Source organism: Oncorhynchus keta, chromosome 1, assembly GCF_023373465.1.
Source record: "Oncorhynchus keta strain PuntledgeMale-10-30-2019 chromosome 1, Oket_V2, whole genome shotgun sequence".
NCBI classification, from domain to species: domain Eukaryota; kingdom Metazoa; phylum Chordata; class Actinopteri; order Salmoniformes; family Salmonidae; genus Oncorhynchus; species Oncorhynchus keta.
In genome coordinates, this window is record NC_068421.1 from 31,573,023 (window position 1) to 31,589,169 (window position 16,147).

The 16,147-nt window shown below is 46.1% G+C and overlaps 1 protein-coding gene across 1 annotated transcript in view; it reads left to right on the plus strand.

Moving 5' to 3' along the window:
* LOC127930856 (BCAS3 microtubule associated cell migration factor-like) overlaps window positions 1-16,147 on the plus strand; it is a 134,127-nt gene that overhangs the window by 88,200 nt on the left and 29,780 nt on the right. Inside the window, exon 2 of the mRNA XM_052521786.1 lies at window positions 15,551-15,718. Coding sequence (XP_052377746.1) covers window positions 15,551-15,718 — 168 coding nt within the window. The remainder of the gene's footprint in view (window positions 1-15,550; window positions 15,719-16,147) is intronic.

The following is a 16,147-nucleotide window of genomic DNA, read 5'->3' on the forward strand; positions in this document are numbered from 1 at the left end:
TCTACATCAGAACTGAACTAAAGCTCTCTACATCACATCAGAACGTAACTAAAGCTTTTTACATCAGAACTGAACTAAAGCTTTCTACATCACATCAGAACTGAACTAAAGCTCTCTACATCACATCAGAACTGAACTAAAGCTCTCTACATCACATCAGAACGTAACTAAAGCTTTCTACATCAGAACTGAACTAAAGCTCTCTACATCACATCAGAACTGAACTAAAGCTTTCTACATCACATCAGAACTGAACTAAAGCTCTCTACATCACATCAGAACTGAACTAAAGCTTTCTACATCAGAACTGAACTAAAGCGCTCTACATCAGAACGGAACTAAAGCTCTCTACATCACATCAGAACTGAATTGAAGTTCTCTACATCACATCAGAACTGAACTAAAGCTATCTACATCACATCAGAATTGAACTGAAGTTGAACTAAAGCTTTCTACATCAGAACTGAACTAAAGCTTTCTACATCAGAACTGAACTAAAGCTCTCTACATCACATCAGAACGTAACTAAATCTTTCTACATCAGAACTGAACTAAAGCTCTCTACATCACATCAGAACGTAACTAAATCTTTCTACATCAGAACTAAACTAAAGCTCTCTACATCACATCAGAACCTCACTAAAGCTTTCTACATCAGAACTGAACTAAAGCTCTCTACATCACATCAGAATGTAACTAAAGCTTTCTACATCAGAACTGAACTAAAGCTCTCTACATCACATCAGAACGTAACTAAAGCTCTCTACATCACATCAGAACGTAACTAAAGCTTTCTACATCAGAACTGAACTAAAGCTCTCTACATCACATCAGAACTGAACTAAAGCTTTCTACATCAGAACTGAACTAAAGCTTTCTACATCAGAACTGAACTAAAGCTCTCTACATCACATCAGGACCTCACTAAAGCTTTCTACATCAGAACTGAACTAAAGCTCTCTACATCACATCAGAATGTAACTAAAGCTTTCTACATCAGAACTGAACGAAAGCTCTCTACATCACATCAGAACTGAACTAAAGCTCTCTACATCACATCAGAACTGAACTAAAGCTTTCTACATCAGAACTGAACTAAAGCGCTCTACATCAGAACTGAACTAAAGCTCTCTACATCACATCAGAACTGAACTGAAGCTCTCTACATCACATCAGAACTGAACTGAAGCTCTCTACATCACATCAGAACTGAACTGAAGCTCTACACTCCACGTCCGGATAAACAACCAAACACATTTCTTGCCCAATCAGATTACTTCCTTTTAAGATGGATTGTGAGTTGTACCCAAGAAAGACAAACAACTTGTATCTATGATTGATAACCCAAGCACAGACACACACATACACACACTCCTAGTCTTACATGGTGTTGTGATCAGTGTTTTGTGTTGACAATGAGATTAGAGGTACTTTAGGTGTTGAATCCTCTCCAATAGAGAGGATTCTCTCCAAAAGCAGATTTTACTTCCTGGAAGTAGGTCCCCTCTGTGATCTTATAACAATTGGGTATGGGATTGTTACCATGGGAAAGAGAGAGATTATGACAACAGAGGGAGGGAGAGCGCGTGTGAGAGAGAGTGAGACACATTTCTGTCCTGTCAAGGAAACAAATGGGCCTGAACATCAGTGTGTAACTCCTGACCATCACCGCATCATCATCACATTAGTCTCATTCAATTACACTGCATCATGATACTTCCTGAAATCATTTAACTACTGCTAAACCATGAAGTGCACTACCTTTGTTTTCCAAAGACAGTCCATGTTTTACCCAGACCCACACTTTGTTTAGGTGTGGTTTGCCACTTATGGTAATAAGGTGAAGGGACAAGTCTCCCCAAGGTGATTGGGTTGGGGAGATGCTATATACATTATTTTTAATGGGATAGAACCAGAAAAGTCTGTGTTAAATTAGGAGGGGTTAAGTTAAAGTGGCATGGGATTGTATTTGTCTCAAATGGCACCCTATTCCCTATATGCTGTAGTAGACTACTTTTGACCGGAGCCCATAGGGCTCATTTACGATCCATCCGTTGTGTTTGCTGGGTTGCCAGATTCTGGGGAAAGATATGAAGGCTATTTGCGTCTCTGTGTTGCCATGTTGGGTTGTAGTGAAACCTGCTGTTTGACCAAGGAAGTGTTAATGCTTGGTTCTCCGCCCTGAGGGTGACCCCTCGGCACCAGGCCGTAGAAGTACACACACACACACACGTTGTCACTGTCAGACCACGCCTGCCGTTTGTCACGAAACACCCTGGTGATGTCTTCTCTGTGTCAAACCCATGGCTCCCCTCTAATCAAGCCCAGGGCACCTCCTCAACCCATCATCACCACCACACGGCCCGAACACACACACCCCGTCAGCACAGGGTCCTGGATAAAGAACGAGAGAAGGAGAAAACAGAGCGGTCTTGTCCCCCAGCAAGGCACATTCACTTCCCTTTATTCCCCGTCTCTCTCCTGTGTTGTTGAATGGTCAGAGCCATCAAAACACAGGCAGAACAGACATTCAAACCAGATCCACATGCCCCTTAAGGCAGGGTAGCCTCCAGAGTGGTCTCCAGGTTGGCCTCCGGGTTGGCCTCCAAGTTGGTCTCCGGGTTGGCCTCCGGGTTGGCCTCCAGAGTGGACTCCGGGTTGGCCTCCAGGGTGGACTCCGGGTTGGCCTCCAGGGTGGTCTCCAGGTTGGCCTCCAGGGTGGCCTCCGGGTTGGCCTCCAGAGTGGTCTCCAGGTTGGCCTCCAGGGTGGCCTCCGGGTTGGCCTCCAGGGTGGACTCCGGGTTGGCCTCCAGGGTGGACTCCGGGTTGGCCTCCAGGGTGGCCTCCGGGTTGGCCTCCAGGGTGGACTCCGGGTTGGCCTCCAGGGTGGACTCCGGGTTGCCTCCAGGGTGGACTCCGGGTTGGCCTCCAGGGTGGACTCCGGGTTGGCCTCCGGAGTAGTCTCCAGGTTGGCCTCCAGGGTGGCCTCTGGGTTGGCCTCCAGGTTGGCCTCCGGGTTGGCCTCCATGTTGGCCTCCAGGGTGGCCTCCGGGTTGGCCTCCGGGTTGGCCTCCAGGTTGGCCTCCAGAGTGGTCTCCAGGTTGGCCTCCGGGTTGGCTTCCAGGTTGGCTTCCAGGGTGGCCTTCAGGGTGGCTTCCAGGGTGGCCTTCAGGGTGGCCTCCAGGTTGGACTCCAGGTTGGCCTGGTCACTGGACCAAGCGGCGCCATGTTTGGTGGTGGCTTATGGGGACCTGGAAAACCTGTGGTGGGGTATGATAAGGGACAGGAGGGGGTAAGGTTGGAGGGCACAGGGCATGGTAAGGTAGGCCTAGTTAGAACATAGACTGTAATATGATAAATAACTGGACCCAGTCAATATAATATTCTGACTAACCTATGACTGGATTCCAAAGAGAATATTTTAAACCTAATAACTGCTGTGAAAAAAATCTATATTTTATTGTGTTGATAAGATGGCGAACATTCCTATCCAGGAATAAACCATGTTGCCATATTTTTCTGCTCTATACACCAGAGACCCAGCCTGCATCATGCCAGGCCTCTCGTACTCTGTCAGTCATTTATATCGGGAGGTGTGTGTGTGCTCTCGATAGCCAATCTGTCCCCTCTCAGGTACCCTCATAACTGTGTGCACACCACTTCATTTGACAAGCCAGCATAATCAGTACTGAAGAAGACACACATCACATGGTGCTCTGTGTTTTTACATGATGCATGTGCAAACACAGACACATATGTGTGGTACCATTGGGTCAAAACCCATGAACATATGGCACTGGTGTGTTTGGGAACTACACGGTGCAGTCAGGTGTACATTGACACACACACATTAAGTTTTTCCAAGCCACAATCTGTGCAGCATTTGCAGTATCCTGTTATCAGCCATTTTGATGATGAAGGTTCCAGTTTCAGATTAGAAGGGAGACAGGCTGGGTCACAGGTCTAATCCCACACACAGAGAGAGAACAGAGAGTGATTATCTGCTGGGATATCTGCGTCCTTGTCACTCTCACCGTCCTGGTATGGGGGTTATGTTGTTGGGACAATGAGGTTTTATCTCCCTTCTATCCTTTGATCTCACTGACTGAACCTTCCGCCACTTTTAGACCCTTTACTTTCCCTATTGAACGGCTCAAAGGCCATGCTGTTGCCCTCAAGGTCCCCCCACCGAGAGAGAGCATGTGGGTCAGATATAGGGCCGGTGATTGTCAAGCAAACAACTGCCGGTCTCACGGTAATTGACCGTTAATGAACATAAACGCATTTAGCATCTCCAGTCTTCCACACATAACCTACAAGCCACTGATGCAGACTTCTGGAACATCTATGTTTTAAAAGTCTAATAAATCCATGTAACAAGGCCTACACCTTCACAATAAATCACTTATTTATTTGAGACAGATCTAAAGAAGCGTGATGTAGTTTATTTCAGAAGAACAGAATATCATACTCTGAGTTGTCCTGAAGTGGCTATGCCAAATGACTGTGGGCTACACTAGTTCATTTAGCAAACAAGATTTGCTTACAATTCTTTGGCATTATTTTATATTATTTTATAGTATCAAGAATACAATTGAACAAAGCTGAATAAAATTGAAATATTTTATAGATTTGAGGGAGTGCGCACATGTTGCTATTCTGTGTTGAGCGGTTAAGAAAGAAATAGGTATTCCTATATGCTTAAGTTAGTTATTAATGTAACTTTAGTTGTTCTACAAATATTAGGCTATATGTTTAGATTTTTTGTACATTATAAGGCTGCATGATGAAACTAATGATTTGAAAAAAGTAGCTTGAAAGGAATGAGCTCTACTTAGTTTTTTGTGCAGGCTGTACGCAGTCAGTCTCTCGTTCACAATTTGACAAGCACTTCATAATGCCTCGAATTTCACGGGGACATCCCCTTTGTGGCCGTAATGCACCCTAAAAAAAAACGCTGCCTTTTGCGGCCCAGAGTGCTGCATTGTGTCCTTCTCCCTGAGTGCTGCGTGGTGCCCTTCTCCCTGAGTGCTGCGTGGTGCCCTTCTCCCTGAGTGCTGCGTGGTGCCCTTCTCCCTGAGTGCTGCATTGTGTCCTTCTCCCTGAGTGCTGCGTGGTGCCCTTCTCCCTGAGTGCTGCCTGGTGCCCTTCTCCCTGAGTGCTGCGTGGTGCCCTTCTCCCTGAGTGCTGCGTGGTGCCCTTCTCCCTGAGTGCTGCCTGGTGCCCTTCTCCCTGAGTGCTGCCTGGTGCCCTTCTCCCTGAGTGCTGCGTGGTGCCCTTCTCCCTGAGTGCTGCGTGGTGCCCTTCTCCCTGAGTGCTGCCTGGTGCCCTTCTCCCTGAGTGCTGCCTGGTGCCCTTCTCCCTGAGTGCTGCGTGGTGCCCTTCTCCCTGAGTGCTGCGTGGTGCCCTTCTCCCTGAGTGCTGCGTGGTGCCCTTCTCCCTGAGTGCTGCCTGGTGCCCTTCTCCCTGAGTGCTGCCTGGTGCCCTTTTCCCTGAGTGCTGCGTGGTGCCCTTCTCCCTGAGTGCTGCGTGGTGCCCTTCTCCCTGAGTGCTGCGTGGTGCCCTTCTCCCTGAGTGCTGCGTGGTGCCCTTCTCCCTGAGTGCTGCCTGGTGCCCTTCTCCCTGAGTGCTGCGTGGTTCCCTTCTCCCTGAGTGCTGCGTGGTGCCCTTCTCCCTGAGTGCTGCGTGGTGCCCTTCTCCCTGAGTGCTGCGTGGTGCCCTTCTCCCTGAGTGCTGCGTGGTGCCCTTCTCCCTGAGTGCTGCGCAATCTGAAGCGCATCTCACTCACATGGCTCTCCATTACATGATCGGGTCTTTCTCACAGGCTACAAGTGAAGACAGACACATCAGGGATGCAACTGCGCATGTCCTTATCCAATTCCGAGGTGCATATTGAAGATCTTGGAAGTACTGTCCACATTTACGTTTCGTCATCCAACAAGATGAGTAGGCCTAACGAACAGCAAAAACGCTAGCTTATATCAATCTACTATTCCCGTTAGTACAAAAGTTGACCTATTCTGTGCAAGAAATAAATATTTTAAACATAGTCTGGGACAGTTGTGGGGTGCAATAAATCCCAAGTTAATACAACAACTAGCATAAAAATGTTATGCTATGTGGCTGACAAAAACAGATCAGAACATTTAGCTTAAAATGTTGATGAACTATCGGACCTTCTTCACATTATAAGCACAACAATGTGCACATGGCAGTAGTCTATAAGCGCAAATGTTTCATTAGCGGGAAAACACCTTTATCAAAGTCAACACACTTGCAATTATGCATGTAATGCTTTTATTATAAAGGTGCATTTTTATGGTGAAAATTATCTTCCCCAAACTTGAAACTCACTTGCTGCTTATCAATCAAATTCAATCAAATGTATTTATAAAGCCCTTTTTACATCAGCTGATCTCACAAGGTGCTGTACAGAAACCCAGCCCTAAACCCCAAGCAGCAAGCAATGCAGGTGTAGAAGCACGGTGGCTAGGAAAAGCTCCCTAGAATGGCCAGAACCTAGGAAGAAACCGAGAGAGGAACCAGGCTCTGAGGGTTGGCCAGTCCTCTTCTGCCTGTACCGGGTGGAGATTATAACAGAACATGGCCAAGATGTTCAAACATTCATAGACGACCAGCAGGGTCAGATAATAATAATCACAGTGGTTGTAGAAGGTGCAACAGGTCAGCACCTCAGAGAGGTCTGGGACCAGGTCTGGGACAGGTAGCACGTCCAGTGAACAGGTCAGGGTTCCATAGCCGCAGGCAGAACAGTTGAAATTGGAGCAGCAGCATGACCTGGTGGACTGGGGGCAGCAAGGAGTCATCAGGCCAGGTAGTCCTGAGGCGTGGTCCTTGGGCTCAGGTCCTCCAAGAGAAGAGAGAGAGAAAGAAAGAGAAACGCCTTGTTAAGCGGATTAAGGTGCTTACTTTTAAGAAGTTATTTGTCCACTTTAGTTGTGATACAAACCTTATCAAAACAAATAGGTCTATGGGCTAGGCTACATGAGGTGTGCGACTATGATTCGAAAAAGTCACAAAAAACAAGGCAGTTTCTTATGCTTGGCATCATTCACAAGTGATAATGTATAATTCACAGAGTGACAGGGTAATATTGTCACCCATCAGACTATTATTGATTTAATATTGTCTTTATACTAAATAATATATACATGTGAAATTTGTTTTGATTTTGAATGAACCATTGTCATGCACCTGTATCGAAACAGGGGCAGCGGGGGGGAAATACATAAACAGGGAAGGGAGGATGCTTTTCATGTGGTTCATTTTGATGCCAGCCAGGTAGGCTATACTCCTGTTGTAAAGATGAACAATGTGCTTAATATTAGGAAAGTTGAGAAGGAAATATAGTAGACTTAGCCTATAGAAAGATCCTCTTTTTAATAGAGTTTCATAGCCTGCCTATAGAAACATGAGCTCTCATGAAGTGTTTTATTAGATTTTCGGTTACATTTGTCTTGATGTCAGAGTGATTAGCGGGACAATAGTGTGCTGAGTACCAGGCAGTTAGCACGTTTGGTAGGCTAGTAATGACCATCAGCATCATCAGCGCTTGGAGAAGCCTAGTTACCGTGACTAAACAGTCACATGGAATTTGACTGCCCTCATGACTCGTGACTGCAGGTGTGGCGGTAATATGGTCACAGTAACAACCCTAGTCAGAACTGTATGTAACCACACTACAGTGCAGAGGCGTGTTAGTGTATGTGTGTCTGTATACGTGTCTCAGAGACTTTGAAGTCTGTCTGACAGTACCACACTACAGTGCAGAGGCGTGTTAGTGTATGTGTGTTTGTATACGTGTCTCAGAGACTTTGAAGTCTGTCTGACAGTGTACCACACTACAGTACAGAGGCGTGTTAGTGTATGTGTGTGTGTATATGTGTCTCAGAGACTTTGAAGTCTGTCTGACAGTACCACACTACAGTACAGAGGCGTGTTAGTGTATGTGTGTGTGTATACGTGTCTCAGAGACTTTGAAGTCTGTCTGACAGTACCACACTACAGTACAGAGGCGTGTTAGTGTATGTGTGTGTGTATACGTGTCTCAGAGACTTTGAAGTCTGTCTGACAGTACCACACTACAGTACAGAGGCGTGTTAGTGTATGTGTGTGTGTATACGTGTCTCAGAGACTTTGAAGTCTGTCTGACAGTACCACACTACAGTACAGAGGCGTGTTAGTGTATGTGTGTGTGTATACGTGTCTCAGAGACTTTGAAGTCTGTCTGACAGTACCACACACAGTGCAGAGACCGTCTCACCTATTAAAGGTCTAAGGCTAATCGTGAGCTAGCCATCATTGCGCCTCTGACTCTCCTTTAAACAGGGAGGTGCAAAGTGAAGAGCGAGTTTGTGAGAGTTTGTGTGTGTGTGCTTACGTGTGTGTGCGCTTACATGTGCCTGTGTGCATGCGTGCATGCTTACGTGTTCTGTGTGATGACTATGTGAGCGCAGCCGCGCATGCGTGTTTATAAGTGTGTGTGTGTGTGTGTGTGTGTGTGTGTGTGTGTGTGTGTGTGTGTGTGTGTGTGTGTGTGTGTGTGTGTGTGTGTGTGTGTGTGTGTGTGTGCGCGGGCGTGAGTCTTTGGCCCCGGGCAAGCCACACTATTGAAAGGATTACTAGTACTCAGCCGACCCGGGGGGGGTAGAGACCTCCTAGCTACCTAAACAGGTGCAAAGGTGAAGGAAGAAATCACAGCTGTTAATCCATCTCCATTAACACTAACATGTCGCCCACCACTAAACTACTCTGGCAGGCAGCTCTCCACTCTTTCACTGACTCCTGTTTCCATGGCCCTGCCTGGCCACTGTCACACACACTCTGTCAGACTTGGTTCACAGCGCAAGAGGTGTGTGTGTGTGTGTGTGTGTGTGTGTGTGTGTGTGTGTGTGTGTGTGTGTGTGTGTGTGTGTGTGTGTGTGTGTGTGTGTGTGTGTGTGTGTGTGTGTGTGTGTGTGTGTTAATCCATCTCCATTAACACTAACATGTCGTGGCAGGCAGTGTGTTTCCATGGTGTGTGTGTGTGTGTGTGTGTGTGTGTGTGTGTGTGTGTGTTTCACAACCACTGTGAGGACAGAGCCTACTGATTAAGACACAGCCTCAACCTCAAGTCTGCCGCCTCACATCCCAGCTAGTCATCACACCAAGACAGCCATACCCTCCCTGCTCCAGGTACAGGCTGCCCAGGTCCAACTCAGAGGGTTAGTCTGTATCTTTCCAAATGTACACCTCTGTCGCCTTCCCTCCGGTCAAATTGTGATTTACGCAGTGGCATGTTTGTTACCAGAAGGCATTTGTTTTTCCAACACAAATAACTGCCGTCCCAGAGTCACAACCCTCCGTTTACAGCACTAAGCCTCGTTAGCTCCATCACTCTAATGACACCCCCCTGCAGTAAAGCCTAATTGAATTACCGCTATCAGCTAGCCAACCGTTAGCCTCCCGTCATTAGGCTGTTTAGCAACCAGGTAGCCCAGAGATGATGGCGTGTGGCCGGTTGTTATGCGTTGCGTGCAGTGTGTGTTTGTGTCCAGCTGTGCCATCCAGAGCTGCTGCTGCCCTGTTGTAAAGGTGAACACACTGATTAAGTCTTTAAGGAAACTAGCGTTGGGAGAGATCAGTAGGACCTGATCTTCAGTCGGTGTGGAGGTGAACCAACAGCTGGGAGAAAACTAATCCAGCCTAGGTTTTAGTTTAACCATGATGAAAAAATGTGTCTGTCCACATCCTCCCTCTGTCTCTTTCTCTCTTCTCTCTGCTATCTTTCTCATCTCTCTTCTCTCTCTCACTCTCTCTCTCCCCTCTGTCTCTTTTCTCTCTCACTCTCTCTCTCCCCTCTGTCTCTTCTCTCTCTCACTCTCTCTCTCCCCTCTGTCTCTTCTCTCTCTCACTCTCTCTCTCCCCTCTGTCTCTTCTCTCTCTCACTCTCTCTCTCCCCTCTGTCTCTTCTCTCTCTCACTCTCTCTCTCCCTTCTGTCTCTTCTCTCTCTCACTCTCTCTCTCCCCTCTGTCTCTTCTCTCTCTCACTCTCTCTCTCCCCTCTGTCTCTTCTCTCTCTCACTCTCTCTCTCCCCTCTGTCTCTCTCACTCTCTCTCTCCCCTCTGTCTCTTCTCTCTCTCACTCTTTCTCTCCCCTCTGTCTCTTCTCTCTCTCACTCTCTCTCTCCCCTCTGTCTCTTCTCTCTCTCCCCTCTGTCTCTTCTCTCTCTCACTCTCTCTCTCCCCTCTGTCTCTTCTCTCTCTCACTCTCTCTCTCCCTTCTGTCTCTTCTCTCTCTCACTCTCTCTCCCTTCTGTCTCTTCTCTCTCTCACTCTCTCTCTCCCCTCTGTCTCTTCTCTCTCTCACTCTCTCTCTCCCCTCTGTCTCTTCTCTCTCTCACTCTCTCTCTCCCCTCTGTCTCTTCTCTCTCTCACTCTTTCTCTCCCCTCTGTCTCTTCTCTCTCTCTCTCTCTCTCCCCTCTGTCTCTTCTCTCTCTCACTCTCTCTCCCCTCTGTCTCTTCTCTCTCTCACTCTCTCTCTCCCCTCTGTCTCTTCTCTCTCTCACTCTCTCTCTCCCCTCTGTCTCTTCTCTCTCTCACTCTCTCTCTCCCCTCTGTCTCTTCTCTCTCTCTCTCACTCTCTCTCTCCCCTCTGTCTCTTCTCTCTCTCACTCTCTCTCTCCCCTCTGTCTCTTCTCTCTCACTCTCTCTCTCCCCTCTGTCTCTTCTGTCTCTCTCCTGTCACTAAAATGCTTGTGAACATCATGTCCTCATGTTTTAGTTGTTCCTAGAACATTGTCAGTGAAAAATGAAAAGAGAGATGGAGAAGCAAAGCCCCACCCTGCAGAGGAAGAATCCCATCCTGCTGCTCTACACTCACTACGCCCCTCGGTTCCTACTAACCCTGAGGAATCTGGCTGTTATTTCATTAGCATCATCATGATAATGACCGGAGTGGAGGAGTGGGACTTGCTGTCACATGCTGGAGCATGGAGACATTTTTATTTATTTAACCTTTATTTAACCAGGTAGGCCAGTTGAGAACAGGTTCTCATTTACAACTGCAACCTGGCCAAGATAAAGCACAGCAGTGTGACAAAAACAACAACACAGAGTTACACATGGGATAAATTAACAGACATCACCCCTGATGCAGGGAGAGAGGGGGGGACTACTGACCATGACAGCTACATATCTGGCTCACCATTCTCTGGGGTTTACATCTATATAGTCCAAAATTGTCCATTTGGCCAGTGTCATGGTGGTTTTGGAATAGTAATTAAAACAACATACTTTGGTGTAATGGTTTCTGTGTTGTGTTTCATGTTTTTGCTCTGTAGTGGTTGATGTGAACCCCAGGGGTGGGTGGGTGGGTGGGTGGGTGGGTGGGCGGGTGTGTGTGTGTGTGTGTGTGTGTGTGTGTGTGTGTGTGTGTGTGTGTGTGTGTGTGTGTGTGTGTGTGTGTGTGTGTGTGTGTGTGTGTGTGTGTGTGTGTGTGTGTGTGTGTGTGTGTGTGTGTGTGTGACTGTGACTGTGAGTGAGAGAGAAATTAGGTCGTACCATTAGGGTCCTGCCATCATGTTAATTGAGACTGATGGGTTAATAGATTTGTGAAGGAAGTCTCCATAGAGCGTCTGAAGTGCTGTGACAGTGAATTCAGGAGGACACACTAACGCTCACACAGACACAGCCTAACACAAGGTTGCACACCTCAATTACATGCATTACTTACTCGTTACATACTCAGCCCATGTAAACAAATGAACTAGCTCACGGTTCACATACCAGCATCGTGAGGTCTCAGAAAGATAGGCCATATTTCACAGCATTGCCGGAGGGTTGTTTTAACGGTGGAAAATTCAATTCCACACTGTGGTAAAACATAAAATCAACCGCTCGGTAACCATAATAACATCATGTCACCTTCAAGAGCGCTATTGTGGCACACAGGGCTACTGTTCTCTCTCACACACACACCACAACACCCTGCACGCAGGCTCTTGGCCATGGCTTTGATTGTGGGGCTGCTGGCAAGGGGGGATCTTTTGAGGAGTCACACATACAGATTCTTTATAAAGTGGTGCAAAGTTATCAGCTTCTCCTGCCTGGCCCGGTGTAGTGTGTGTCTTAACAGCAGATAGCCAAGTGGAGACCTGGTCCTTCCTATCTGTGTGTAAAACCAGGCCTGTCAGTGCAGCCCGTGCAGGCTCTCGCCCCAGCATTAGAGCTTGTCAGTGGGCTGGAGTGTGGCTGAGGCTGGCCAGACCTCCATACACCTAGGGCCTAGATAGCCACTGAACTTAACTCTGAGATCAAAGAGTCCACTGTCGCTGCTCCTTCTGATAACACAGACCCAGTCTGGGCCAGGGGACAAGGTGTCAGGTAGAGAGAACCAAATAACAACCCCCAAATAACAACCAGAGAACCAAACGATAGCAGCTCTTCTATGATAAAGATCATTCCAGTCTTGTTCTGGTGTTTTTCTCTCTATTTCCTTCTCTGTTTTGCCTTTTTCTTTCCTCTGCTCTATCATGCCTCCTTTTCTGTCAGTCATTGTCTTTCTCAACATCTGCCTTTCTCTCTCTCTTTCCGCTCTGTTTATCAGTCCAGTGGCTCTTAACTTTCCCTAGTTTGATGCCATCCCTCCCATCCACTCGCCCTGCTAGCAGTGTTTTCTAGCGTTAGAGCAGTGACTGGGCCTCATTGCCAAAATCCCGAAGTATCCCTTTAACCAGGGCCATAGTCAGTAGCTGCAGCCTTTGTCCCAGCTACTAAATCTCATGACTTAATTCAGTGTGTATGTATACTACATACTTAATGAGTGTACAGTTGAAGTTACATACACCTGAGCCAAATACATTTAAACTCAGTTTTTCACAATTCCTGACATTTAATCCTAGTAAAAATTCCCTGTCTTAGGTCAGTTAGGAACACCACTTTATTTAAAGAATGTGAAATGTCAGAAAAGTAGTAGAGAGAATGATTTATTTCAGCTTTTATTTCCTTCATCACATTCCCAGTGGGTCAAAAGTTTACATACACTCAATTAGTATTTGGTAGCATTGCCTTTAAATTGTTTAACTTGGGTCTAACATTTCGGGTTGCCTTCCACAAGCTTCCCACACTAAGTTGGGTGAATTTTGGCCCATTCCTCCTGACAGAGCTGGTGTAACTGAGTCGGGTTTGTAGACCTCCTTGCTCACACAAGCTTTTTCAGTTCTGCCCACAAATTTCTATAGGATTGAGGCCAGGGCTTTGTGATGGCCACTCCAATATCTTGACTTTGTTGTCCTTAAGCCATTTTGCCACAACTTTGGAAGTATGCTTGGGGTCATTGTCTATTTGGAAGACCAATTTGCTAACAAGCTTTAACTTCTGGTGTCTTGAGATGTTGCTTCAATATATCCACATCATTTTCCTGCCTCGTGATGCCATTTATTTTGTGAAGTGCACCAGTCCCTCCTGCAGCTAACTGCCCCCACAACATGATGCTGCCACCCCCGTGCTTCATGGTTGGGATGGTGTTCTTCGGCTTGCAAGCCTCCCCCTTTTTCCTCCAAACATAACAATGGTCATTATGGCCAAACAGTTCTATTTTTGTTTCATCAGACCAGAGGACATTTCTCCAAAAAGTACGATCTTTGTCCCCATGTGCAGTTGCAAACTGTAGTCTGGCTTTTTTATGGCGGTTTTGGAGCAGTGGCTACTTCCTTGCTGAGCGGCCTTTCAGGTTATGTCGATATAGGACTCATTTTACTGTGGATATAGATAATTTTGTACCCGTTTCCTCCAGCATCTTCAATCAATCAATCAATCAAATGTCTTTATAAAGCCCTTATTACATCAACTGATGTCACAAAGTGCTGTACAGAAACCCAGACTAAAACCCCAAACAGCAAGCAATGCAGATGTAGAAGCACGGTGGCTAGGAAACACTCCCTAGAAAGGCCAGAACCCAGGAAGAAACCTAGAGAGGAACCAGACTATGAGGGGTGGCCAGTCCTCTTCTGGCTGTTTCCTCCAGCAGGTTCTTTGCTGTTGTTCTGGGATTGATTTGCATTTTTCTCACCAAAGTACGTTCATATCTAGGAGACAGAATGGGTCTCCTTCCTGAGGGGTATAATGGCTGCGTGGTCCCATGGTGTGTATACTTGCATACTATTGTTTGTACAGATGAATGTGGTACCTTCAGGCATTTAGAAATTGCTCCCAAGGATTAACCAGACTTGTGGAAGACTACAATTTTTTTTTGTAATTTGAATTGGTCCTTGTGTGCAACTTGGTGCATAATCTAGGGGAGCAACATCACACTGCTACACATGCACAAAGTAGATGTCCTAACCGACTTGCCAAAACTATAGTTGGTTAACAAGAAATTTGTGGAGTGGTTGAAAAACTAGTTTTAATGACTCCAACCTAAGTGTATGTAAACTTCTGACTTCAACTATACATACTATTAGTTCATGTTAGTGTACTGTAAACAAATTATATTCTTTCATTTGAGTGTACTAGCACTTCGCCTGTCTACTGGAAGTTGATGCTGTTGCTATGCAACTTCTTGCTAGCTTCTTAGCATAACAAATAACTAACTAGACATCTTTAAAAATGTCCATTGAGAACACACAGCGACTATACCACTTAGATAAGAATAAAGTGAATAATCATGTCAATAAATTTTGGGTAGTTAGGTAGATAGCATATAGTTAATATACTGGCATGTTCGATGTACTAGTAGCCAACTAACGTTAGGTAGCTAGCTAACATACCGGTACATACAAGCAACTGCTATAATGCTATGCAGTTTGTAAGGCTAGCGTTGCTAACTGACAGCCAGCATAACGTGTAACTTATTTGAAATGTCATTACTTTTTTATTACGTTGCTCAACATTCTCTTAAAATTTGTCATAATTAGTTAAAGCAATACATTTGTATCCGCTCTCGTCGGACTTTGACTGCATATTTTCTGCCATTTTCTTCAAATCTGAAAATGTTGTGGTACCACGCCCATTTTCTGGAGAATTGCATTATGGACCCTAAAAGCATGGGAATCGTGTCCACTGCATGTGTTCTTCGAATTTTGGGGGAATGTAGCACGACATCCGGGAACATTTGGCATAATAACCATATTCATACTAAAACCAATAAGCATACTACATACTCAATGTACATCACAAATAGTACAGTTAGTGCGAGTATTCAAACACAGCTTAGGTGTTTGATGGCAGTACTCCACTTGACCATCTGTATGGTTATATGGATTTAGTGTGTGGTTGTGAATGTGGTTGTGTATTTGGACTGACTGTTGTGTATGTGGTTGGACTGACTAAGTGTGCAATTGCGAGCATGCCGTTATACTGACTATTAGAAGGTTCTTGCTTGTATTTTGACAGTGTGTATGGTTAAACTGATCAGAGTGCACTTTAACAGATCATATGTAAAATATTTCTACTTTGTGTACCTTAACTGACTATGTTTTGGGTTTCTACTGACTGTGTGTGTGGTTGTGTTGTGCTGACTGTCTCTAAATGGTGGTGTTTGTGTTCCAGGGACGTTTGACCGCAGTGTGACCCTGCTGGAGGTGTGTGGCAGCTGGCCAGAGAGCTTTGGCCTGCGTCACATGAGCTCTGTGGAGTCCACCGAGGAGGGGCTGAGAGAGAGGCTGGCAGACGCCATGTCAGAGTCACCATCCAGAGACATAGTGGGCTCGGCTACCGGTCAGTCATAAACATACACTAACTCATACACAGACACGCACACATAATCTCACACATGCAGTGCCTTCGGAAGGTTTTCAGACCCCTTGCCTTTTTCCACATTTTGTTACGCTACAGCCTTATTCTAAAACTTGATTGGAGTCCACCTGTGGAAAATTCAATTGATTGGACATGATTTGGAAAGGCATACTCCTGTCTATATAAGGTCCCACAGTTAGTGCATGTCAGAGCAGAAACCAAGCCATGAGGTCGAATTAATTGTCCGTAGAGCTCCGAGGCAGAACTGTGTCAAGGCACAGATCTGGGGAAGGGTACCAAAATATTAATGCAGCATTGAAGGTCCCCAAGAACTCAGTGGCCTCCATCATTCTTAAATGGAAGAAGTTTGGAATCACCAAGACTTCCTAGAGCTGGCCGCTCGGCCAAAGT